This window comes from Peromyscus leucopus, chromosome 12, assembly GCF_004664715.2.
Source record: "Peromyscus leucopus breed LL Stock chromosome 12, UCI_PerLeu_2.1, whole genome shotgun sequence".
In the NCBI taxonomy this organism is placed as follows: domain Eukaryota; kingdom Metazoa; phylum Chordata; class Mammalia; order Rodentia; family Cricetidae; genus Peromyscus; species Peromyscus leucopus.
In genome coordinates this window covers 37,853,166-37,881,014 of record NC_051073.1, presented here as the reverse complement: position 1 = coordinate 37,881,014, position 27,849 = coordinate 37,853,166, and the positions used below count along the sequence as shown (strand labels likewise).

Here is a 27,849-nt window from a genome sequence, read left to right as displayed (position 1 = left end):
AGGGCAATGCCTAATCAGAAAGTATGGAACTATTTGGTAAACAAAAAGTAAATTTAGTTTGGTTGGTCTCATAATGACTGGCAGTAAAACACCAAACAGTACATTATTTTCAGCATGAACAAAGCACTCTAGTTGGTATATTTCATTTTTTATTGATTGTGACACAATAAAAATTACATATATAACAATTACCTGTGATCCCTTATAACTCTTTAAAGCTGTTTCACTAACACAATTCAAGCTTCAAAGCCATAGAATAAACTAAACTTTTAGAGGACAATTAAAAAATAAAAATACATTAAAGATATCATAAATCATGATATGATATTGAGATGGCTTATAACTGGTATTTACACATTCTAATTACAACAACATGTAGACCTTTACAAGAAGCTAGTAACAAAGGCGTTCTGAGGTAATGTTAGTTTTCATATAGTTAATGGCCAGATTAACAATGTCTCAAGTCCTAAGTTCTTAAAAAGTTTTTCCAGAGTCCTCAAAAGCAAGCAGAATATTGTAAAATGTTCTTGGTTGCGTAAATCTTTAAAAATAAATTTGAGATTATTCAGTATGCCTTACATAGACTCCTTTAATTGAAAACTGCTGAGGTTTCCAGAGACTATCTTTTCATGTCTTCACAGCTTGGATTTGATCTGATAACAAACAGACAAAACCATCATCAGCCTCACAAGAGAAACAGCAGCAACCCTATTCTCTAAGTCAACTCAAGGCAAATCTATATAACACAGGGGGACCCTATCTGCATATCTGTTTTCTTAATGTACAATTAATACTACTGTGTTAATTTTTATATAAGCTGTAAGTAGGTAAAGAATTAAGTAGTTCTACAGGCTTATTAGAAAGACACATAGCAGTTCCTTGGGTCATCGCTCCTTTTTGGAAGCTACTACTTACAATTAATTCCCTTCTAGGTAATTACTTACAACTCACTAAACACACATTCTTATCAGGCTTCAGCTCTCACACTCCTCATTCAGCTACTCCTTTGCAACCTTTATGGCCCTAATACTTCTATCTCAGTTAATGTAATTATTATCTGTATGAAGATGTCAATGTCACTCAGCGCTCAGACAGGTAGGATGTAGACTTTCTTCTAAATTTTGTTTACCCTAAAGGTAATAATCTCAACCAAGCCCATCTATTTAGCTTCTCTTCCTCCTCCTCCTCCTTCTCCTTTTTTCTCTCTTTTTTTTTTTTAGCATATTTAACACTAACTGAACTCAAATACTCTCACACATGACCCATATTACATAAACCATCATTTCACCTTCTTTTTAAACAATTATTTATGTGTATGGGTGTTTTTCCTACATGAATGTCTGTGTACCATGTGCATGCCTGGTGCCCACAGTACCAGTAATGTTGGGTACCCCAGAACTGGAGTCATGGATGGTTGTGAGCCCCCATGAGGATGCTGGGAATTTAGCTGAAGTCCTCTGGAAGAACAGCCTTAACCATTGAGCAATCTTGCTAGTCCCTGTTTACACCTTCTTGAAGAACTTTTTTTAAACCTCATGAGACTCTCCAACCTGGAGAGCCCTTTTCTGTGCTTGCCAACTATCCTTGGGATCCCTTTCATTAGTCTAGGATTTTCATTAACAGTGTACGAATTTGTTCCTCCATTCCTGTGCTGGTTTTCCTAGGTCCTGATCCATCTAGCCATCCATCCTTTCTTCCCCTTCTGTCCTTATTTTGTTAGTGTAAGACGCACGTGTACACATTCATGTGTCTGTGTGTGTTGGTCCATGTGTGGAGGTCAGAGGTCAACTCTGGTGTTGGTTCTCGTCTTCCACCTTAAGGCAGGGTCTTTGTTGTTTGCAGTTGTACACACCAGGCTGGCTGACACACAAGTGTCTGTGGATGCTCCATCTCTGCCTGCCATCTTGCCATAGGCTCACTGGATTACAGACGAGTGCTACCGGCTTTCAGTAAGTATTGGGGATTTAAACCCACTCAGGCTCATGCCTGTACAATGGGCACCTTACCAGTACACAGGGGAGATAAGCCCCTGGATCTTGTCTTTTCTTTTCTTGGTTTACTCTCTCCCTCTTGAGCTAATACAGCTATGTCTTCACTTACTGTCACATTTGGTATTGCCTGAGTATGGGATTCCAGGATACTCTCCATGATCTTTTCCAGACACTGACCATTAACATGTAGCTCCCAAGTAGCGGGTGTTGGGAAGTTTGATTTAACCATTTCCCTCCTTATGTGAAACCTATTTCCACCTCAGGAAGATTGTACAAGTATCCACTGTGTTTAGGATTGAAACTTACTAATGATGTGCCTTGAGAAGGAATATTTTCTTCCCCAGCACTGGGCTCTCAAGGTTCAGTTCTAGCAAATACTCTATTCCTCCCTATTTTCTTGGTTCTCTTTCTAAACTGTCTCTTGTTTGGATAAAGGTCTTCTCAATATGACCTCTTTGGTTGTTTGGGGTTGTTGGTTTTTTGTTTTGTTTTGTTTTGTTTTTATGGTTTTGTTTTTGTTTTTGTTTTTGTTTTTTGCTTTTTGAGATAGGGTTTATCTGTGTAGCAGGGCTGTCCTGGAACTTGCTCTGTAGACCAGGCTGAACTCAAAACTCATAGATCCACCTGCCTCTGCCTCTCCAGTGCTAGGATTAAAGAAAGGTGTGCACCACCACCCCTGGTGTCTGCCTACGTTTTAGTCTGATTCCTCAGCTGACCCTCTCCGCATTGTGACTACTTCTACTGTTTCCTGGTGGAGTAGGAGACAGAAGAGAATCACAATATTTTCCAAGAAAACCTGCAGCGCCTCCTGGCTTTCAGTTTACTGTTACCACATACAGTGTGTCTGGTATTTTCCAGTCTACATACAGTGTTTGAATATTTGCAAACGATATTACTTGAAACTCATTGTTTCTTGTAGTTGTTGGGTGGCAGGGGAGTGGAACAGGGCGGGGGGGGGTGTCATGTTTTCTCTTTTCAGCTCCAGATCCATCTTTTATTTCCAATTACAAGCATATTCTTAACCCTTGAGAAGATCTTCGAAGTGAATTAGGCTGTGTACTATCATTTCATAGTGCCCACTTAGGATTCAGCTTTTTGGGGCCTGTTAAGCCAATCAACAACCATCAGATCTCCAGCTTTCCAAACAAGATTGCCATTTTTACCACATCCATTATTTATGTACACAGAGTTAACATCTTTTTAAAACACTGCCTTTATCATTAGTGATTCCTGAAATTGGAATTTATGTTCAATCCTCTATTTTCATTAGAATACTCATATGTACAACATGTACAATAGAGAGATTACAATCTAGAAGTGAGGTAGGGTGGTAGACCCAAAGTACACTACTTGTCTATGACATATGTTTGCTTAACACATGTGATGGATGTCCTAGGATTATTCTTGGTATTCAAAACAAAACAAGATTACGGTTTGAAATCGGGAGGCATTACTGATTTTTCACCTTGCATATAATATGATAAAACAAGTTTCATTATTTTGGAAAAACTTTAAAAAAAAAAATCTCACTTGAACCCTGGGCAGGTGGAACATGCCTGTAGTCTCATTGCTGGGAATTCAGACAGTGAGTTCCAGGTCAGCCAGTGCTATAAAATAGTGATACCCTGCCTCAGAACAAAAAAACAAAAAACAAACCTACCTCTCCCTACAAAAATCTCACTTGAATGTTTCAGAACTAGAAATTTTATACTTATTATTAGACATACAAAATTACTAAATCTTTCAAAAGAGAATATAATCATATGCAACATTTAATATTTCATGAAAATGTCCAATATTAAGCTTAAAGAATAAAATTAAATTAGTACAAAATGAACCTTGTTTAACAGGCTAGAAAACTTCAGGGTTCTGAAAGTAAAATGAACATAGTTCAAAGGTCTTTTACAGCTAGAGTTTTGATGTGTACATAGCGAATGAGTGACATTACAAGCAGGTTAATCTCTTTTATTTACTATTACTTGTTTTGAAGATAGGTGTTTACCTCTTTTCATATTCAAACAGATAAGTGAGAACCATAAAATGTACACTGTTACTATTCTACAGGAAAATACGAATGAATGATCATCTAGTCAAACACAAACTAACGAACTCTTTAATTTTTGAAAAAACAATATGGTTTCTGCTTCTTTTAAATAAGATGTCTGGGTAGGAGAGTAAGTTTGAGATGTATTGAAAGCTTTCCTGTGCATTGTATTTTAACATACATACACACTATCTTATGAAATTTGTTTTGGATATTACAGATGTGACAGTTACTTCATAAGATAACAAAAGATGTCTGTCAGTGTGAAGAGGGGTTACTAGTAAGTGGAACAGATGTGTTGCCTCAAAGGGCAGCTCCTTTGCTGCTCCTCCTGCTCCACAGAGCAGGCAAAGATGCTATTACTCACCTTGCAGAGACTGCTGCAACACAAGGACACAAAATCACTTCTAACAATATTCTGTTCTTACAAAGACTTAGGACGCGGAAGATAACAGATCAGAATAGAAAGAAACAATCGGTACTAAGAAGAGTTGAAAACTGGTACTGTAAAATTGGGTCATTACTGACACCTAGTGGCTATTGCTACAGATTAAAAAAAAAAATAAAACTGGAACTACAAATGGATTTGGGGAAGAAAGGAGGGATGGAAACCCAAGCCTAGGGGCTCTAGCATCTTCTTCCCAGTGCTGTGCTCAGAAGCCCTGCACGAAGAGTGTTGGCAGGGCTTCCACAGCCTGCCGCGTCTGCACTGAGAGTACTGTCAGCATCTGCAAAGGACGAAGCCAGAGAAGAAAATACACTTCTCTGTCTTCCCTGGGGTTCTACTCTGCAACCTATCAGTTTCTTCTGCAAAGCCATCCATCCCATAACCCTGAACACTTCTTACAATAATTTGAAACGTGAAGTTGGTGGGTTCAAAGAAAAAATTTCCTTTACTAATTTTGAGAACCATCAGAGAGAGATGTTTGTTTCACTGATTTATGAAATATGACTAGAATGGTCTTTGCAATTTAACAGTAAATGTTTTGACTGAATACATACAAGCTAGAAAGGAAAGTCTGTGCCAGGAGGTGGTATGGGGAGGCATGGGGAGGCAGAGGCAGGTGGATCTCAGACTTTGGAGGCCAGCTCCAGGACAGTCAGGGCTACACAGAGAAACCCTGTCTCAAAAACAAAAAGGAAAAAAAAAATTAAAGTCTGTGGAATTCACTAGAAGAGCAGTTATAAAAAGTTCTCTTAGCATCTGTAGGCAGATTACTCTCCCATCTAACACAACAGGCTATAATTCTGCCATGGTTTCCAAAACATGGAAGAAGAAAAATAAAAAAACTATCCCACACGTATCTAATATTAAAAGGCTAATGTAGCAATGGAGTACTACTCAGCAGAGAAAAACAATGAAAGTATGAAATTTGCAGGCAAATGGGTGGAACTAGAAAAAATCATCCTAAGTGAGGTAACCCAAACTCAGAAAGACAGTCATGATATGTACTCACTCATAAGTGGATTCTAGATATAAAATAAAGAACAATCAGACCACAACCCATAGAACCATGGAGGCTATATATATAGTATGGAGGTCCCTAGGACGACTGTGGCTTATAATAAATTTCAGTTTTACTCAATTATTGAAAAAAAAAATAGCCAAACGAATGGAAACACATGAACTATGAACCAAAGGCTGAGGGGCCCCCAGCTGGATCAGGCCCTCTGAATAGGTGAGACAGTTGATTGGCTTGATCTGTTTGGGAGGCATCCAGGCAGTGGGACCAGGTCCTGTGCTCATTGCATGAGTTAGCTGTTTAAAACCTGGGGCTTATGCAGGGACGCTTGGCTCAATCTGGGAGGAGGGGACTGGACCTGCCTGAACTGAGTCTACCAGGTTGATAGCAGTCCTTGGAGGTGGGGGGGGGCTTTGCCCTGGAGGAGTTGGGAATGGGGAGTGGGCTGGGGGGAAGGGGAGGGGTTGGAAGGGGGAGAAAAGGGGAACCCATGGCTGATATGTAGAACTGAATGGTATTGTAAAATAAAATAAAAGGAAAAAAAAGGCTAATGTAGAATGAATAATATTTATAATCAAAAACTGTAATTAGGATTTCTATCTTCTTTTATCCCATCCAGAGTAGGGAGATTTCCAGTAAGAACAAACAGTCATTTGAAAATTTCTGATTTGGCCATAAGAACTCTACAGAAAGGACATACACCTATCTATTGCTTTGCATACTTCAAGTTGTTCTAATACACAGTAGATAATATGACCCTAGGGAAAACTATTATCTTAATTTATTCCCTGATATAGTAGTGCTGTGCCAATCTATTACAGCTATTTTGATTAAAAAACTGAACTGAAAATAAATAAGATATCAATGGAATAATAGTACTTATAATAGTGGTATGAGTGGTATGAGTGTTTTGTGCATCTATGTCATGTATAAATGAAGTTATATATGGAGTGCTGCTATACAGCATGATTGAGAAAAAAGATAGTTGTCATTTGGTCCTTTCATTAACAGTAAGGCCTAACTAACATTTGTCCCAAACTTTGTATGTGTTTTCAGCTACTAGAGTTAATGAAAATCTGGGTCCCTAAATTAAAACCATTTTCTAGATTATATATATATATATATATATATATATATATATATGGTATATATATACATAATATAAACATAGAACACTTTAATTAAATCTGCCAGAAAAATATAATAAAGTAAATGCAGCAAGGTATCAGATACTTACTGTACTGTTTTTTCTGACAGCAGAAATAAAAACAAGAAGGGGGCATTGATGTAATAAAATTAAAATCAAAAATGAAAGAAATCAATGAAAAGAAACAGGCTACAGATGCACCGTAGCTGGCGATGTACCTTGGAGCCAGTCCACACCTTCTTGGAGTCCTTCTCCTTTGATGGCATCACTAGCACTGAAATAAAAGCCACAGAAAACATCCATCTTATGACATCATACAGCTCTAGAGTACAATAACACTTTTGCAATACTGTAAAGAAATATATACTAATAACATACATTTGTGCAAAACTGATTAAGTGCTGAAATAGAACAAACAGAAACTTGGAGTCTGATTGGGAGAAAAACATGTGGGACAAATTTTGAGAATATGTAGTGATGTTAAGAACACATAAACATCAGGTTATTTTTCTCACTGTAAAAAAATTTTCTAGAGTTCACTGTCTACCTCACTCTACACAGTGATCGACACATTTACTCACTGTCTACCCCACTGTACACAGTGTTCCAATAGAAATGTTTGACTTAAGTCACAGTATAGTCACAGAATCAACTGACTTCATTTGAAATGTAATTTGTTATCTATATGTAAAAACCCATAATTACAATATGGGTTCTGTTGTTGTTTTGTGTTTTATTTTTGAGGCAGGATCTCATACAATGAAAGCTGGCCTCAAACTTGCTATGTGTTGATTGAACCTTAGCCTCCACCCTACAAATACAGGAATCACAGTTAGAAGCCACCATGAGGAGCTCATACTTTTTTTTTTTTTTTAGACAGGGTTTCTCTGTGTAGCCCTGGCTGTCCTAGAATTCACTCTGTAGACCCTGTTGGCCTTAAACTCAAGACATTTGCCTGCTTCTGCCTCCCAAGTGCTGGACTAAAGGCATGTGTCACCACCCCTGGCTGGTCATAAACTTTTATAAGCTATTAGAAGAAAAAAAAATCCCCATTAATCTCAGTTGTACTTTTATATTTACTACTGTGGGAACCTTTGGCATCTGCAACTGAAGGAATATTACCACTGACCTAACATGGTTATTATAATACTTACATATTTGTATGTAAAACAAAAAGTGCTTCCCTTGTCTTCCAGACTTAAACTTAAACCCTAATGTGATATTTCATCTATAAGTATTCAAGGTATATAAAACTAAAATAGGAAAAGTTCAAATAATCCTTTTGAGTGATATAGACCAATGTTATGTGTTACAGATCTAGTAGCTTATTTAATATCTATGATCACATTAATAATTAAAATTTCTGAATAACTAGAGATTATTTTATAGCATTCACTTAGTGGGAAAGCATACCTAAAACACGGCAGAGAACCTAAAGAATTAATCAGGTTCTAACTAAAAAAATTACTGCCAAGGAATTGCTTGTTAAATTGAGACTACATGGTAGTGAAGAATTTTTCAAGTAAGAAGACAGGAACAAACAGTATGAGGTAAACAGTTCTTCAAAGCACATTCTTGATTACATATCATAACAGCAAGGCACCTGGAACTAAAACGCTTTTATCAAAAATCTAAGATTTTTTATAAACATACAACCCTAGACAAGAATACAGGGAAGAACTCCTTGTCCACTGGTGGAAGTGTCACCAAGTGACTAAAACCCCTCCATATTTCTATGAACAAGCTCCGCCTTTTCTTTGACATAAATTGTAGAACTCAGAACTAGAGCAAAAATTGAGCTCTCCGACACACGCACTACAGTGCTTTGCATTTTATGGCCCTCAGTTACTTCTCAGTGGCCACATCTCCCATGGTTTCTCCCTCGATTGCTCTGTTGCAGTCAGACTACCTTCTGTTCCTGGAACAGACCAGTACACTCTCAGCCATGAAGAGGCCTTTCTTCCTGACCTCTCACTGGGGAGCTGCTTCTCCAACCAGGCCTTCACATGAAATGCTCCCTGACTGAAATCAGGCCATAAAGACAACAAGTCAGCTCATGCTTTCTCTTACGCTGTTGACATTGCCCCATCCGGTCATCTGACGTTTGTATAATTATTTCCTTATTATCTGTCTATAACAGAATTCAATATGCAAATCAAAATATATTACGAAGGAACTAAGTCAAAAACGTGCTAATGCAATGAAGCCAATGGTTAGTAAAAATAGTAAAAAGAAAGGCCCCAAATTCTTCTTTAGTTTCCCAGACTATACCAATATACTTGTATCTAAGAGACAAGCAACTCTCTTATCTCTGTGTCACTAAGGACTACTACCCACATAGCTAAAGCTAGAAAAGAAGGATAAACATATTTTCAATCTTGTTGGTGCTTTAAAAAATATCACAAAATGCAGAACAAATTTTATAAATGAAATGCTAATTTGAATTAGCAAGATGAAATCCAGTTTGAATTAAATAAAGTTATAGATAGGTTTTAAAAAAATCTTGGCATTTTTCTGTATTATATGGAGAGAACATAGAATCTGGGAATATAATATCCTCACAGAATCACCATTTCACTTTTCACACAGAGATATTTTGAGATGTCATAATTGAATAAATAAATCTGTTTAAATTTAACTGTTAGTTATTTTAGGTAGAAAGGGGGTAATTCAGTCACTCTACTGACATTTCTTGGATATTGTGCCTCCCATCAAAGCATCACAATACTCTGCACAAATGCAAACATTAGTATTCACTTTAATTTATGTTGTCTTTGGAGTCCAATGGTTTGTGATAGCAAAGGTTTGATCTCAAAATTGTTCTCGGTCTAAAATCACTTTCTCCTTTAACTATCAAACATTACTGGACCTCAGGTTCAAATTGAACAACCATAGAGTAGCACTGCCCCCCCACCCCCCCACCACTCAAAAGCAAGGAAGGTTTCACTGTTTCCTTCCTTGGAAGAGGGATGCTGGGCCTCATAGAATCCCGAGATGTCTCTTGGGTTTACTTAAGTGATACTCTGTTCAGCACCAAGGCTAGCTCTTAAAGAGCTGTTCTTTTAAAAGCGTTTTTATTAATTCTTTGGAATTTCATACAATCAATTTTGAGCACATTCATTCTCACCTCCCTACCCATCCAACTTGGAGTCACTCTTTTTGAAAACCCAGGGAGTCTAGTTTGTGTTAGCCCAAAACAGTTTTAGGTGTGGTGTCTCCCCTGGTGTGTGGTTAACCTATCGGGTCACACCCTTAAAGAAAACTAACTCTTCCTCTTAAGAAACTTTCAAAATGCTGCTAGGAGTGGAATTCCCATCCCACACTCCATGTTGGGATTCCGAGGCTCCACTTTCTTGCTTTGCATGCTACATCACTTCTAGAGTCAGTAGACTTCTCTGCTTTGTGTCCAACTTCTCTTTAGTTATTACTGTAACTTGTGAAAAGTGGGGAAACCACAGAAAGACATGCTGGGGCATGGGCAGTGGGTGAGTAGGTAACAAAAGAGGATCTCGGGAAGGTAGCACAAAGGAGTTAATTAAGAAACTGTTTCCTAAATAAATAATGCACAGCAATTTCAGACACTGTTTACTAGTATGTCCATATACAACCATTATCTCTACGTCCTCATTTGAAGAAATCTTTATAGTATATGTACCAAGGACCCGTCACAGAAGTGGGAAAAGAAAAATATGACAGCAAGCAAACCTGGCAAAAGTCCCAACTCTAGGAAGACAAACTACCTCCAAAATAAAAAGCAACGGAGAGGCCACATGGTACTGGTAAAACACAGTAGCAACCCAGAACATTGTGATACCAGAGTGCAAATATCCCAAGAAAAGATTGGGCTTGTCTAATTTCAGGTGAAAAGGGGAGTCGTTGTGGTTAAAGACCAAAGAGCAAGTGGATAATTTATGTTTTTGATTATAAGGAGTTTTTTTTTTTTAATATACCTTTTCTAGTGCCAAAGGATTTGAAAAGTTAATAGCAATCTATTCACGTGTACCTGGAATGTCACAATTCTGTGAAGTAAATACTCTGCTTGCATTCTTCCATGTCTGCCATTTATAAAATGATGTAAAGACCAAACAAAAAGCCTAAATAGAACCCTGCATTTCACAGGCTTTTCAGAAAGACAAAATGAGCACTATTTTTTCTTACCAAATATGCCAGGGCTTGTCTTTGATGTTCTCTAAGCACAGCAACTGAGACACTTTCACAGACGTCACTGCGTCTCTCAGATCCATTTTGTTTGCAAAGAACAAGATTGGAATCCGGCGGTGTTTAATATCTGCAAGGGAAAGACACCACCACAACACCTGTTTGGATCACTTTGCCCCAAGCCCCGATAACTGAGAGATGAACTTTCCCGTTGCTTCTTTCAGTATTATCCATGCACAAGCACTCAAAGATGCACAGTTAAACATTCACCTAAACAGAGAGATCAAAACTACTTGGTAAGACATGTGCCCTCTGACTTTAAACAAAAGAAGAAAGTCAGAGAAGGGGAATCTGGCAGTTAGAGAAGCAACTATGCAAAAAGGCAAATATTTCTCTTGTTTTCAGTTGTTAGCACAAGGGAGACTGATCTCAAACAGGAAGAGGAGGAAATGGATTCTGCATTTTTTGTTTTGTTTGTTTGTTTGTTGTTTTTTTTGTTTTGTTTTGGTTTGGTTTTACGAGACAGGGTTTCTCTGTGTAGTTTTGGTGCTTGTCCTGGAACTCACTTTGTAGACCAGGCTGGCCTCGAACTCACAGAGATCCACCCGGCTCTGCTTCCTGGGTGCTGGGATTAAAGGCATGCACCACCATCACCCAGATGCTTTATTTTTAAATCACAGACTGCATCATGAACAAGTGAGGTATTTTTTAACAGGGTATTTTTCCCATTTACAATTTTGAAAGCATTTTCCAAAGGTTATGTGTATTCTTTTTATATTTATTTATTTACCTGTGTGTGCTGGCCCACATGGTATGTATGTGGAAGTCATAGGAAAAGTAATGGGAAGGACTCAGTTCTCTCCCTCTGTCTACTACGGGAGTCTATGAGATCAAACTCAGGATGGATCCCAGGTTGGCAGTAAGTGCCCTTAGCTGCTGAGTGAAGCCAAGTCCAAATGTATTAAAGAGTTTAGAATTCAGAAGGAGAACCTCCTTCCCAGCTTTGTCCAGTGTTGCTCAATTGCCCCCACAGTAAAGACAACACACAGCAGCATCTTCACATCTTGTAGTGTTATGCCCAGATAAGGATCCCCAAAGAGACCACCAGGAGACCAGATATATCCAGAATGCAATAGCAAGGTTTACTTGTTGGCGCAATACGAGCTAGCAAGGAAACCCGTCCGCAGTGCCCGGCGCAGCGAGGCAGGGAGGAGAGTTCCTCTTTCTTGGGGAGATTAGCTTTTGAAGGCAAAAACCACGGAATTCTTCAGAGAGGAGAGGGTTAGTACGGGTCCACCCTTGATTGGTCCAGTTTTCCTGAGTTTGGACTTTTATCTTATTTTTTGCTCTGTCAGGAGTTTTACAGCCCATCTCCAAAATTTGGTCATATTATCTCAGGGGAGGGGGGCATCTCGTGGTTAGCTACCACCAGACAGTCTGATTTTGTACTTTTAAAACTTCTGACTTCACCCTGTCTGGGAATGGGGAACTGACTTGGTTCTGGCTATTTTAAGATGTCCCTTTCCACAGCTCTCTGGGCCTTAGGGGGAACTGGGGTGGGGGTCTCTCAGTAGAAACAGTGCATTCCCAGTCATAATTATTATACCTAATTCTCCATAACAACAGGCTCACCAGTTTCATTACTGTACATATTTATCTTGTCACTTAATTCCCTATCTTGACTGTTACCTAAGCAACACTTAAAAATAAAATGATGAGGGGTTCATAACTGTTTGTATCTCCAATTCTAGGGGATCTGATGCACTCAACTGACCTTTATGTGTGGTGATATAGTATGTATCCTAATAAAATTTGCCTGAAGATCAGAGAACAGAACAAGTCACTAGATTAAACATAGAGGCCAGGCAGGTGGCACACACCTTTAATCTCTGTACTTGGGAATCACACGCCTTTAATACCAATATTGTGGGAAGCACACATGCCTTTAATCCCAGCACTAAGAAGGAAGTGATACAGCTGGGTGGAGAAAGGTATATAAGGCGTGAGGAGACAGGAACTGAAGGCTTTTTCAGCTCAAGCTTTTTGGTTGAAGTTGTTTTGGCTAAGGCCTTTCGGCTAGAGGCTTTTTTGGCTGGAGGTTTTTCAGCTGGACCCCATAAGGCTGAGGAAGCCTTTCAGTTGAGGACTGAGAGGCTTTCAGTCAGAATTCGTGGAGTTGGTGAAGTGAGACGTGGCAGTGGCTTGTTTCTTTTGTCTCTCTGATCTTTCAGCATTTACCCTAACATCTGGGTCCGGGATTTTTATTAATGTTGGAGCCCATTAGGTTCCCTAGTGGCTGTACCCAGCAGGACTGTGTAAGAGTTTCATTGGACCACGGGCCTGGGTACCAGGTGTTTGTAAGGGTCTAACTAGCAAGGGGGAGGTCCTTTGCTCCACCCCTTGGCATTGTTATAAACCTTTGGACTAAAGTTCTGGGCCGGTAGATAAAGATCAAGGCCCACCCGAGTTTATTCTGTATTTTCTCTCTGTTTCTCTTCCTCACTATTTCTAACTAAGTCTCTCATCCTTCAATCCTCAAGAGTTCCTGGGGTAAATAAGTATGGGGGCTGGTCTCTAACATCTTAAAAAACCAATTAGATTTCGAGTTACATTTGTGGGTTTCTGCATACCCATGTACATATAAATACACTCAGGCACACACATACACTTAAAATACACACTCAAATAAAGAATAAATAAAACCACAAGCTAGTTCCTCTTCCTTCTACTCCAAGTTTCCCTAACACTGAGAGCAAACAAGCAGCAGCATGCCCTCTTGTTAGCTGCTCTCGTCTCCACTCCCGTGGGAATAAGGTAACCAAGGCAACCGTACCTGATGTCCTACTGCAAAGAATGCCACTGCCTCCCTCATCCTTTCTCTCTGAATGTCCTTCTCTTATTACTACATACTATTTATATATTTAGGAAAGCAACGAATTTTTAGTGTTAAAGAAATAAACGCTGGTAGCCACCCCCCAAAATAAATTAAAAAAAAAAAAAAAACAAAAAACAAAAAACACCGTATAAAGCTTTGAAATTAAAAAAAAAATAGGCAAAGTTTTTATAAATTTTGTGTAACCAATAAGCTTAAGATTTACACATTCAAATAGAAAATAATTCTATCTCATAAACAACTTGTTCATAAACAAACCAACACATATAAGATGGAAGCCAAAGCACAAACATCGCAGAGAAATCACACAAGTACCTGGGTGATTCAGAAGGGTATCAAGTTCTTCTTTGGCTACAACCATTCTTAATTTATCACTACTATCAATGACAAAAATAATAGCTTGTCCATCTCTGTATAATACAAAGAAATAGAATAATAACATTATTTTACCACCACATGCAATCTTAAGTGGGTAAAAAACATCTGGATCCTAGTAAGTTGGCAGTGTTATATCTTAAGTATTTACTGAACATTATGTCTGTATACACTGAAAAATATCTTGTTTGGAAATATTTATAAAAAGCAAGTAATCAGCTCTTAAACAATCTTGTTATTTTAACTAAATGTGGTCAGTAATAATTCTGATCTATGAGCTAAGCATCATACCAGTCCTTGAAGAAATAACTTGAATAAGGAATAATTTCTCCACTGAAGGCAGCTGTGGTACCTGATTATACAGATGTGAGTGAACAAAGTGTTACACAAGCGCTGGTAATCCGGCCGGCTTCTAACCCAGCCTGGCCTTAAATTGTGATTCTTCATCCTTAGCATCACAAGTCCTAGGCTAGCAGGCACGTGCCACTCTGCAGAGCCTGACAGCTGGCTCTTACAGTGTAGCTATATTAACCACAGACAGAAATGGATACCAAAAGCAGAGAAGAGAACAAAGATACAGTGTCATGAATTATATGAAGTTACATTAGTACAGCAGAAACCACATAATCACTTGGATTATTTATCAGTATTTGACATTAAAATGTAGCCATGTAGCTAAGCAATATTCATGAAAATACTTACTTATAATAGTGTTCCCAGAGATTCCTGTATCTTCCTTGCCCTGACATGTCAAATACTGTAAAAGACAAACTATAAACCAAAGCAAGACATTACTGTATTTTAAGAAACTAAGTGAAATGGTCATCTTTTAATATCTTAAGTTGTTTTCAATGAGATAAATCAGCATGGCTACAGGACAATAAATGTGATCAACATTCAGGAAAAAATTAAAAATAAATTAATCTAAATATAATTTTGCAATGTATAACCTAAAAATGTTTCCTTTGCTAATGAGGTTTTCAAGAGTTGGTCTAAGCTTTAAGTGTGAGAATAAACTAAAGGTAGTGACACAGAAAGACCAAAGTCCATGGGAATTGGAAATGACAACTGACTTCCAGGTAAGTATGGAAACACTCACAGCTTTGGAGTCACAGAGAAAAGGCAGTTACCTGGAGGATTTGAATTTTTCTATACTGAATCCTATGGTTGGAACTATATCCTGAGACTGAGCCTAGAAGAGAAAACATAAAATTTAGACATTTTTAATTACAAAGATGAATTTTTCCTCAAGTCCCAGATTTTCCCATTTCTAAAATATGCTACAATGGAGTTAACAGAGTTAAATATTATAATTTTTGGTCACTATATGTAAAATCACTAATAAAAATTCAAGATTTATTTGCCAATTATGAATTGGTATAACACATATGTTTGAATTCACATTTTGTTTTATTTACCTTGTTTTCATAAGTGGTTTAAAAGTCGCTCTGAGTTCCTGTGTTGAACTTCTTAGTCACTCTACACATTATGTTTATTGAACTTACGTACATTATGTTTATTCAATTTATGTATGTTTGGGTTTGTCTGTCTTCATGTCTACCTGGTCCCTGCTTTCAAGAAGCTCATCAAATAGAGAATGTAAGCAACCATCAACATATGACAACACGGATGAGGAGTACTAGGAAGCAAATAGTAGGTAGTGGAGGCCCCAGGACAAGTTCTTGGCAAAGAATATTCCAGTAAATGGAATTAGTCAGTAAAATGACCTCAGGTAGAGAAGGAACTTGTTACTGAGGAAAAATAGAAGGCATGCATGTCTGAAGCTCATTGCTAAATAAAAGAGTGATATAGACTGAAGGAAGATAAGTGGAGTCATGATGGCTCTGGCAGGAAGTTCTACAGGAAGAAGCCTGTAGAACCCTGTGGAACAGGGCCACAAGAACAACAGAACATACTTTGACAGGTTTCACAGACATTCAAAAATATACTGATAACTGAACACATTAAATGCCTCCTAGAATTTCCATCATCAAAACGGTTCATTCATTTAAACAAAAATGTATCCACTTTATGATCCAGATGCTTAGAAGTTGTTAACTCCTCCTTTGTTACATGCCATGTATGGAACCATTCCTTCGCTCTGGCTCTGTGCCATTACTTTAGAATTCACCTTTCCATTTGTTGCTTTGAATTACAATAGCCTCCTAATTACTCCTAATTTGCTATGCCACCTGGTACAAGTTAGTTAAGGCTAGGTTTGCTTAAATGTCAACTATATTATCATGCTCATAAAGTTATTATGAGAATTAAATGAGCTAATAGGCACAAAGTACTCAACATGGTGTCTATAAACATTCCACAAATGTTTGCTATTATTATAATTATACTCTCATTTTGGTTAGTCTTATTCCTATGTTTTCCCATATTGGCCTTAAGAATAACTAAATTAAAAAAATCTTGTTACTTTTATGTGAGATTAAGAGTAGAAGAAGGGAAAATTTGCCTCACATTACCATGTTCACTTGGGTACTCTACTTCTGTAAAATTGAAATCCAAATGGGAGAGAAGCTGAAAATGAACTGGAGCATGGGAACCTTAACAGTAATGTGCTTCGACCAGAACTCTCCCAAGTCTGTTTACTCAGCTTTTCTTTATACCCAGCCTTTGAGCTGCATAAATACTTCCCTCAAAGTATTGCTTTTTGTTTGCTAGAAAAATAAATTATTTTGTGGCACTTGGGGTCTTGCCTCATTACTCTGAGGTGCCTTAAACAACAAACTTTGGAAAAAAGTACTTCTTAATTTTGTTGTTTTTCCCATGGTCCTACCACTTAAAAAGTTGGGTTTTTTTCATGAATCACATGATAAAGGTTAAAAATTTAATGAAATCACAGAAAAATACACCAAATAGTAACAAGTGTCTTCAATGAATTATTATTTGAACACTTAGGTTACCATAATTACCTAGGTTCTCCACAAACTCCCCCTTTAAAATTTAGCCTGAAGGGATAAAATCCCTCAACTTTTTCTTCTCCAAGGTTCTAATGGGAGTAATCCACAAAAGAAACTCCAGATGTTAACCAGGATAGAGTAGATTAATATGAAACTCATTTTCCCCTACAGTAATAGAGAGTAAAGATTGGGCACAGCACACACTTGGGAAATGGATACAGCATATGAACATTCTGGAGTCCATAGGCCAGCCACTCCAGAAGAATCTGTGAGCTTCAGATTCAGTGAGGGACAATGGCTGAAAACATAAGGTAGAAGGAAACTGAGGCAGACACCTGAGTCAACCTCTGGCTTTATGTGCATATGAATATATATACACATGCACATATCTTTCTTTACACACACAACAAGCACACTCTCATTCCCATCTCCCCAGCAGAGTCATCTCTAATATTAATTTCTCTCTGCTTTACCCAGGAACAAATACATCCTGTAGTGGGTAGCCATTCCAACTTTGATCTGGAAGTTCCAACCCCTATTGAGGCTTCAGTAACTATCAAGCCTACAAGGCAGGACTAAGAGAGAGCCCTGAAAACTGGAGATCTGGATGCGCTTGCGCTCTCGTTTCCTGGACCCTGGATGCTAGAGGTAGACCGAGGAGAGTTCTCCAGAGAACACTGCCAGACTGTGCTGCATCTGTCCCAGAACCCGCAACCTACCTATCCCTTCATTTGTAAGTTGCGCCACTAAATAAATCTCCCTTTTAACTACGTGGAGTGGCTTTAATAATTTTACTAATATCTGGTGCCCAACGTGGGGCACGAACCCATGTCCCTGAGATTAAGAGCCCGGCTAGTTCAGTCGGTAGAGCATGAGACTCTTAATCTCAGGGTCGTGGGTTCGTGGCCCACGTTGGGCACCAGATATTAGTGAAATTATTAAGGCCACTCCACGTAGTTAAAAGGGAGATTTATTTAGTGGCGTAACTTACAAATGAAGGGATAGGTAGGTTATGGGTTCTGGGAAAGACGCAGCGCAGTCTGGCGGTGTTCTCTGGAGAACTCTCCTCGGTCTACCTCTAGAATCCAGGGTCCAGGAGACAAGAGAGTGCAGTGCATCTAGATCTCGGGTCTTCAGGGACCTCTCTTGACCCTGCCTTGTAGGCTTGATAGTTACTGAAGCCTCAATAGGGGTTGGAACTTCCAGATCAAAGCTGGAATGGCTACCCACTACAACACCCAGTCATTGGACTGGAATGGCAACAAGAAAGGAAGGAGGGTAGCCTGGACCATTTGAGTCAGCAGTGATTAGACCAGTATCAACAGGATAAGAGCAGAATTTAAGAGAAATGTTAGTTTCATCAACTCTGCTAAAAATCCTATCTCCATGTAATCAACAAAATCCCCTGACCAAAGGTGATGATGATAATTATAATAATAGTAATCATAATAATAACAGCCATCAATCTATTCACCTGCCATCTAAAATATATTTAAGTGCTAATCCTTGTTCTAGGTATTTGTTATTCAATGCTTGACAACTTAAGGGTTCTTTGATGTTGAGGAGAAACATAATACACAAGGTATCAACTGAATATGTAGCACACTATCAAAAGAATATGCAAATTGCCTAGGACATTTTCAAGATAAACTAGATGCTTTTCTCCCTCCAAACACAAAGGGGGATCTCACCATACAGTCCTAGCTGACCTGGAGCACTCTATGTAGACAGACCAGATTGGCCTGGAACTCGAGATTGGTATGCCTCTGCCTCCTCAGTGCTAGGATTAAAGGCATATACCACCATGCTTGGGCCAAAACTACATTCTTTCCTACAAAGAATGAATGGGTGAATACCCTCTCAGCTGAGGATGTTTATCATTTTAAATACAACACTAGGATAAATTATTCTTAAAAATAAGTTTGAGTCTAAAATCTAGTTATCTAAAAAAAAAATTATTTATATTACAAGGAGACAACATGGAACAGCCTTATAAGGTTTTTCTTAACAGAACACTGTAGATCCTATAATTAATACAGTTAATTAACTAAAAATAGCACCCAAATGTAGATGAAAGCTCACAAGTGATGAATTTAAAATAAGATGGGAAAAAATGTAAAACCTACACCTGAGTAACAAATGTATGGAGCGTCTAGACTTCCAATTTAATAACACCTTTTGGCTATTATTACTAGAGTTAAAGGGCAGGTGGGGGAAGCAAAGCAAATCTCTCTTAAGGTCTTCAGGTCAATTTTTCTGAACCAGGACAGTTACAGCATAAGGTTCAGTAAATCATATCAGGAATTATATGCAACAAAGCCTACTTCTGACTTATGAATCATATGTTGCATTGCTAGCTTTATATATTTTCAGTAATAAAATAATATTTTCATATGTTGCTCAAAATCACTATCTGTCACCAATATGCACAGCACTGTCTAATTATCCAAAGAACTTAGAAAAAGGATGCATCTTTCCTTTTGTTTTGTTTTTTCCATGAAGAAGAAATTTAAAGTCAGTGCAACCTATAAATAAACTTAGTCAATTTGGGAAGCTCTTTAGAGAAATATGAAGGAAGATAAAGAGAATATTCCAGCTTAATAATCAAGACTCACCTGCATATTGCATAAATATGTGGCATACGCATCAAGCAACCCCTTAAGCAACAGTAAGATTAACAGGACTTTACAAGATTATAGGAAGTTATAATTTCACAGTAATGCTGTACATAGCTTTCACTAGTATCAGACAATGTCAAGCTTTACAGAGATACTTACATTTGAAGGTTTAAGTTTGTTAATGATTGTCGTTTTGCCACTGTTATCCAGTCCAAGGCATAAAACATGAACCTCCTTCTTCTTCAGGCCAAGTAAACCTGAAAGTCTGTCCAGCAATCCCATAATGTGATTTAAATATTTACAAAGCAACTGCCAGGGGAAAGAAATGATTATTTCAATGGTACATTACATATGGAATATATTAGTATGTACATAAAAAATGTAAGGATAATGGCAGCACACAAACACATCGGTATGGCTTAACTCCTGGTAAACAGAATAAGCCGATTATCAGAAAGGAGCCTTAACTGACATGCAGACTGGCAGCTTATAAACCTTGACAGCAGGAATAACATCCCTGAGACAACCACATTTATAATATTCCAGCTTTTGTTAACTTCAGCATCATGTGGAGTCTGCAAATTGCAGTTTTCAGAGTTATTTATGAATGAGAGTCTGGTAAATACAGAACACTACAGAGGCAATGAGACTCAGCTACAGTCTGAGGCTAAAGCTCAAGAAGTAGAAGACAAGAAAACCAAGAGCCCCAAGGTTTAGCTCTATCAGTTTAACCACTAGATAAATATCTGAAATGAGGCCATGGTTCTATTTTGAAATAATATGTAATTATAAAAATGTCACTGCTTTTGTTTTCTGAAGGATTATTTCCAGTTTCGGTAAGGTTATCTATTAATAGAGACCGGATATTTATCCAGATTTCACCTGTCTCTTATATATCTCTGTAATTCACCATTAATTCTTTAGGAATAATGGATACACCCCTTCACAATTTTAGTCAATCTTACTAAATTCAATGTTTTCTTTTTCTTTCTTTTTTTTTTTTTTTTGGTAAAGATTTGTTTTATTTCTACTGGGGGAAGGAAGAAGATAGATATTACCTTTGTCCAATTTGCTGTCCACTATGTTCACACATACATATACCCCCACACATACATATACATATATACCAAAAGTTCCCCCCCAAAAAACAAAAAACCACCTTCAAACTGCACCAATACTTCATATTTTGACCAAAAGAATAGATTCTGGGAAGAAGTGAAAAATGCAAAATTAAATGATCAAGAAATGCTGAACAAACAGCATTATTAATATCCAAGTATTTATATTACTGACTAGTAACAGGTGATGTTCTCTGTGTCTGTAAAACTTTGGAACAACAGAGCTGATTGTTAATTCTAGTCCATGCCAGGTCCCAGAACCCAGAGGATTTTAGTCAACTTCATTTTTTGATGCTTCATCAAAATTTTCTACAAGATCTGGAACATCATCAACCTCTTCATCAATATTTTCTAGTTTTTGTTCTTTATTATCCAGTACTTGTCATGGGAACCATTCAGCTAACTTTCTATTGTTTGTTAAGCTGTCAGTACCAAGCTGACTTAATATTCCAGCAAGCATTACTGTGATTGGTTTGGCTTTTGCATGACCAGTAATTGCAAAGGTATTAGTGAAGAGGGAAGCTTGGACTTTGGGATTGTTGAAATAAAGAGCTGTTCCGTCATCTTTAATCATGGTTGCCTCTTCAATACCAGCTATATTGTTCACAGCCAGTTTCTTTACAGAACTCTGAAGCTTTTTGTCATCAGCTCGAGGAAAGAAGGCAGTACATAGGCCAGCCACACACACACACACACACACACACACACACACACACACACACACACTCATCTATTTTTTAACTTGTCCCCTGGGTGCTCAACTGAATCATTTTTTAAGGGGAATATCTGTCTTAGTCAGCTTTCTGCACCCATAACAAATGTTGAGATAAATCAGCTCACATTTTTAGATGCTACAGTCCATGACACAGTCCCCAATGTTGTCAACTAAGCTCTTAAGACACAGGCCTTCAAGGAGTATTTATTATTACTGTCATGTGTGGGGTATCTCCCTTCCAGTTGGTGGCCCAGGAAGGGAATCCCAGAGACCACCCCAAACAATACACCAGCCATTGCCATTGCTCTCGGTTGCCCATAGGAACTTGATGTTAAGATACTATTGCTGAAGATACCACACATTTTAGCCACAAGATATGGAGAAATCCAGCGGGCACTGACCAAAAGCTTCTTCCCTGATAGCTAGCTTTCATAGTACAGGAAAGTGCTACACAGACTCTGGGGGGCAAAAAGTCATTAAAGTCTTCCTCATCTGTAAACCCTGAGAGCTACTATCATGACCAATCTGATAGGCTATACCCAGAGGTGCAAGAATGACATGAAGGCTATGGGGGTAACCAACTGCTTTCGGATTGGACTTAAGGCCTGCTTTTCAGGTAGAAACTCATGCCTGGTACATACAACAAACCTAACCAAGAACCTGTTAATGGGGAGGTCATAGGGAAAAGCCTACTACTATTACTGTGTTACATGGACACAGTAATAAACTGCTCCTTACACTTTTATCATTATACCCATAGATTAAGGCAGTCCTCAACTCTTCTCAGAGAAGCTTCTTTTTGCAGTGGATAGCTGTTGATACAGAGATTCACAATCCATCCAAGTACAGAGAGCAAGTAACTGTAAAGTGTTCAGCTCTAAATGGGACATCTATCTATACCACATCCCTCCTCCCAAGACTTAGAAAACATTCTGGAAAAGGAAGCAGAAAGGTTGTACAGGCCAGAAGTTGGAAAGGGGAGTGCCGAAGCAGAGCCTTCTGGGCATGACAGGGCCAATGTACTCATGAACTCTTAGCAGCGGTGATTGTCCACACAAGAACTGCCCAAGCCAGCCAACATTCCAGCATGGATTAGGGAAGGGCTCACCAGGCCACTCCCCTATCTGAGAAGCTACTGGCAGTTGATGGCTGTTAGGGAGAGCCAGTTTCCTTCAGGAGTGTGGCCATTGGCTGGTTGCCCACATAGCGCTATACTCATGAGCATAATAGCGCACTAATTGTGCTCACTGGGTGACTTTCAAAGAACAGAAAGAATTGGACATGAAGTTGGAAGGGCCACATCATGGGGGAGGGTGTCTAGGAAGAGTTGGAGTTGGAGAGCAGGGGTGGAGATAATCAAAATGCATTGTATACCAGTACAATTCTTTTTGTTTTGGTTTGGTTTTTTGAGACAGCATTTCTCTGTGTAACAGTCCTGGCTGCCCTAGAACTTGCTTCCTAAACCAGGCTGGCCTCAAACTCACAGAGACCTGCCTGCCTCTGCTTCCCAAGTGCTGGGATTAAATGCCTGCACCACCACCACCCAGCTACAAGCATAAAATTCTTAAAGAATAAATTAAAAATATACTTTAAAAATCTAAACTATATAACTTTCTAAAGCAAACTTTAAAGAACAACTCCCCCAAAACAACTCCTCAAAAAATATATTCCATTAGCAATACAAGACAGAAGTACTCTGAAGTCACATAAAACTGCTGCTGCTGTTATTGCTTGCTTTGCGCAGCTTTCCATCTGTTCCTTTCCCTCAAGGCCAGCACTGTTAAACTCACACCCCACATCTCCAAAGGAAGCTTTGAAAGGAGCTTTCCTTTGCTTTCATCAAACCCTAACTATTACTATGACAGGAGAGGAAAACTGATCCTTTTGCCAACCACCCAGTACAACTGGCACTGCCACAATATACCTGGTCATAAATACCCTTCACTCTCTCAACATTAATTTCCAAAGTTCCTGAGACCATTAATTCACTTCACTGATTCTCATGTTCACTTAAGTTCATATAAATCTGTCATGCTACAGCTCTTTTCATATTTTTTTTTCTCTATAGCACCCCAAGCAAGGGATGTTGACAGAGGTAAGGCTATAGCAGGTAATCAATGGGAAGCTTCTAAGTCAAATGCCAGAAGAAAAGTGGCTGAAGAGTTGACATTTTGCTTAGTGCCTTTGGGAGACCTCTATCAATGATGTGCCTACAAGGTACAGTGCCTCCCTCAAGGGTGGGGCCTACAAGAAAGCTGTCTTTCTTATCCAAAGGATGGGTTTGACCTTAGGTACCTCCCTTTGTGTTGGTTCAAAAACTTTTCATATTAGAGATTCAAAGCCCATTTCAAACATTTCTTTGAATCCCAGCTTAAGAGTTGGCATTTGATGAATCTACTTTAAATTTAACTGGTGATATGAAACAATTCATATTTATCATTTTAATTCCAATTTGCTATTAAGTCCTATACTGTGCTAAGCATATTAATATACTTATATATTTTTCACTTTCCATATAATCTTTATCATATTTTCAAAGCTATGACCTATTTTCTTTCTCATGTCCCCTCTCTAGGGAAGTACTACAAGCATTGATTGTTAAAAGTTCTATCATGGATATTCATTTTCCAAGCTTTTTGTGACTTTCTATCATCTTTCAAACACCTGAGGTTAACTACTGAAATATTTTGGAATATACAATTTTAAAGAGAAATCAGCTTTTCAATTTTTTTCTCATCTGCAAAATGAAAAATCCTATCACAGCACTGTTGAAATTTACATTCATTCCATCAATAGTAAAACTGAATATTACTGCAAAACTTGCTTCTTATTGGTGTTTCTTCTATGAGCTGCTGACCATATTTTGGTAGTTACTCCTTTGATTACTGTATACAGGAACCCTTTCCATGTATATGAACTCCGAATCATTTCAGTCAAATAAAATTTTCCTTTATGGTCCTGGATCTCACTCTGTAGAACAGGCTGGCCTTGAACTCACAAAGATCCACTGGCTCTGCCTCCCTAGTGCTGGGTTTAAAGGCATGTGCCACCACCGCCACCCGGCTCCCTTATGTGTTTGTAATACAGGATTTTTATCTGATGCTATTGATAGTTTTTTGTTGTTGTTGTTCGTCTGTTTCTTCAGTTTTAGGTCTAGAAACATTTCCTCTCTCCAGTATTTTAAACACATTAGCTAATATTTTGTTTCCTATATTTGCAGTTTATTTTTCAGATTTTAAATTCTAATTTGTCTGAACCTTATCCAGGTATGAGAACTGATTCAGAGAACTGGCTTCCTCTCCATCCCCCATCTTTCTGTTTTATAATACAGGCAGTCATTTTTTCTAGTTTCAATGTTCTTCCAATCATCCCTTATTGACTAATGTTTCTCTCATTGTATATTCTTACACATGTTTGGGTCTATTAGTAGGTTCTCAATTCTGTACATTCTAAACTGTATGCTCTGGAAGATAATTCTTGAGGATTACTTTTAAAAGAATCTCAAGGTCACTTACATTTGAGAAATTTTAGATTCTGAGTTTAAATGAGCTTCGAAAGTGTTCCACTCTTTTAAATGCTGACACTAGTAAAACTCCAAGACAGGGAAAAGAAAGCACTGTTTTTGGTGAGTACTTGGCAATAGGAACCCTTTGGGAAGTGAACTGGGAAGCTGGTCTATTCTTGTGTTGGTCTGTTCATGCCACAATCCCTTAATTCACACACCACTATATTCTGTCATGTGAACCAGCAAGTTTCCTATCATTAATGTCTCTTTTCCAGAAAATGAGGGATTTACAGTTTCTTCCAATTTGAGGGGAATTGTGCTCCGAAACTGTTTCTGTTTTCATGGGATAGATGTTCTAATTTTATTTTCTCCTTCCATTTCCTTATTTTTGTTTAAGTTTGGAGAAAGTGAGATCTTGAACAACAAAGTTTCCCCAAGGCTAAGTACAACTAACCTAAAATAAGTCCATAAAAAGCTTAAGAAGAAACAAACAAACACTTCCTGAGATTGAGGAAAACTTGCTAATCAATAAGAGAGAAGATCAGAGCAATTTGAAAATAATCTGCTGCAGCACTAAGAGTGAACTACAAAGCTTGTAGTTGAATAATAAACAGTTAAGAACATTTATCACAAAGCATTCTCAGCCATTCTTGATTCTCTGTTTTGTTTGAATTTCTTCAAAATAATAGTTTAAGGTTTTTAACAATAAAATCATCTCATTGTAATGAACTCACTAATAAAACATCACACAACTAGATTAAGATAAACACTCAAGCAAAAACTTGCCCAGTCCCAAACCCTATATATCTCAGTGAACTTCTACAATTAGGACTTTTCTAAAGCAACTGAGCTTTGCTTAAGGCTTTACGCTTTCACTATCAATTACATTTTGTATGCAATTAACCCCTACAACAAAGGGGGGAAAACTATGATAAGGTTGGAACTAGGCAAAAAATAAGTTTTATACTCTCACAACTCACATCCATTTAAATTTTTTTTTTAAAATTTTTTTAAAAAAAAAAATCTTAGGGACTAACTATGTAGCCAAATGATAAAGTGCTTGCTTGCCTACAATGTGCAAAAATCCTAGGTTTGATCTTAAGCACTATAAAAAGAGGAAGAAAAAAGTTAAAAATTATACTGGAGAGATAAGACAGTAGTTAAGAGGGCTTGCTGCTCTTCCAGAGGACCAGAGTTTGGTTTCCAACAACCAAAGAATGAGGTTCCCAAAAGCACCTATAACTCCAGTTCCAGGGGTGGTGGTCACACCCTCTTCTGGCTTCAGTGGGCATTACACTACATGAACACACACACACACACACACACACACACACACACACACACACACACACACACCGAGAGAGAGAGACAGAGAGACAGAACTAAAACTAAAAATAAAATTTCTAAAGATTTACTATCATCTTTGTTTAAGAACTAGATAAAAAGTTGGTCATGAGTTGAGACAAGACTGCCTTAACAGATAGGGAGAATAGCGTATTGGCTTGATTAGGAAAAAAATAAATATACCTCCAGTACTGTATAATGTTGGCAGAACTAATAGCTAAAGCAAACTTTCTAAAATGAAACAACTCTGGTACTCGAATCAAGAACACGTAGGTTTGAACACTGGCACTGAACTACTCCAGTGTGACTTTTTAGATTGACGAACCTTTGTGTCCTACAATATTTAAGGCGTGGGCCGTGCATATGTTTCAAGGTTGTTCACCGTCTGGCTGATATTTTTCAGTTTCTCATCTCACTCTTGCCCTTTATATATACATCAGCTCCTAGCTGCTTTCTGAGAATTAGCTTTCCAAAGGATTACTGGTAGTCAGAAAAGCACCGAAGAATTAGCATGTTATCCACACGTAAAGGCTTGGAGGGAAGCTGCAGAGAGATGAAATTAGACAGAAAAGCCCTCCAGAAATGCTATTTTGTCAACTTTAAGCACGTTGGCAGTGTGGATTGTTGCTACCGCAATTAAACAATCTTACTCAGTTTTAAATATTCGATGATGAAATTTCAACTAAATAATTCACACATCATATTAAAAGGCTCATTTGGGCAGCTTTAAAGGCAATTAATTAAGCAAGCCAACAAAGAGCGCTCGCCAAAAGCAGTTCAATACATTTTCGAGGCTCCTTAGTCTTCACCATATAAACTCAATTGCTTTTCTCCATCTCACAGATTAGAGACAGTAACTCGTTTGGGTTGAAAAACATGGGCAATAACTTATTCTAAATCAGACCGAGAGAGAGGGTGGCCTCTGGCTACCGGGGTGGAAATGGCTACAAACAGGTAGCCGCAACTTTTCGAAGTAGTGGATCCTGGCGACCGTTCCATAGCGCTGCCACCTCAGCTGCAAGGTAGTGTCCACTTAACAAGGGTGAAACGGACAGTGTGTAAAAAAAAAAATTATACTCAACAGAGCTGAGTGAGAGATGACCCAGAGACGGAGAGGAAGACAGACAAAAAGCTGGGTGCGGGTGGAGATACCTGATCTTTTGAGGCCAATCCAAAAGCCCAAAGGCTGACAAGGACAGGAATGGACGCACTCCTCTACCCGTTGCCGCGGTGGGATCCTCCCTGGGGGCCTCAGCCTTCCTCTCCACGCCTCTCTACGAAGGCTCCCTGGTCCTGAGCACAGCTTCTCCTAAAAGTTGGGGGAACCGGCGGCTTCCGCCTGGATGGGAGCATCAGTGGCGGAGCAGACGCCAAGGCGCGCGGCGTTTCCTTGGCAACGGGAGCCTCTTCCGGTTCCCCAAGCCACGCCTCCTCGGACGTTGTGGCGAGTCGGCTGTTGTGTTCTCCCTTGTGCGGCTGAAGAGTTCGGGGCAGAAATGGCCTGATTCCAGCAGAGGAGTTTTATGAGAGAGAGAGAGAAAGCACAGAAGACACGGGGAGCCGCCA

General features: G+C 38.5%; 1 protein-coding gene and 1 pseudogene across 1 annotated transcript; both read right to left on the bottom strand.

The window, feature by feature from the left end:
- Positions 1–127: 127 nt before the first annotated feature.
- On the bottom strand, positions 128–27,849 carry Arl6 (ADP ribosylation factor like GTPase 6). The gene is made up of 8 exons (XM_028879449.2): positions 27,436–27,849; positions 19,761–19,910; positions 15,202–15,263; positions 14,774–14,842; positions 14,012–14,106; positions 10,804–10,933; positions 6,864–6,919; positions 128–653 (listed from the first exon to the last, which is right to left on the bottom strand). The coding sequence occupies exons 2-8, from the start codon at positions 19,881–19,883 to the stop codon at positions 628–630; spliced, it is 561 nt and encodes a 186-aa protein (XP_028735282.1). The 5' UTR covers positions 19,884–19,910; positions 27,436–27,849; the 3' UTR covers positions 128–627.
- Positions 20,596–22,821, bottom strand: LOC114700032 (annotated as a pseudogene).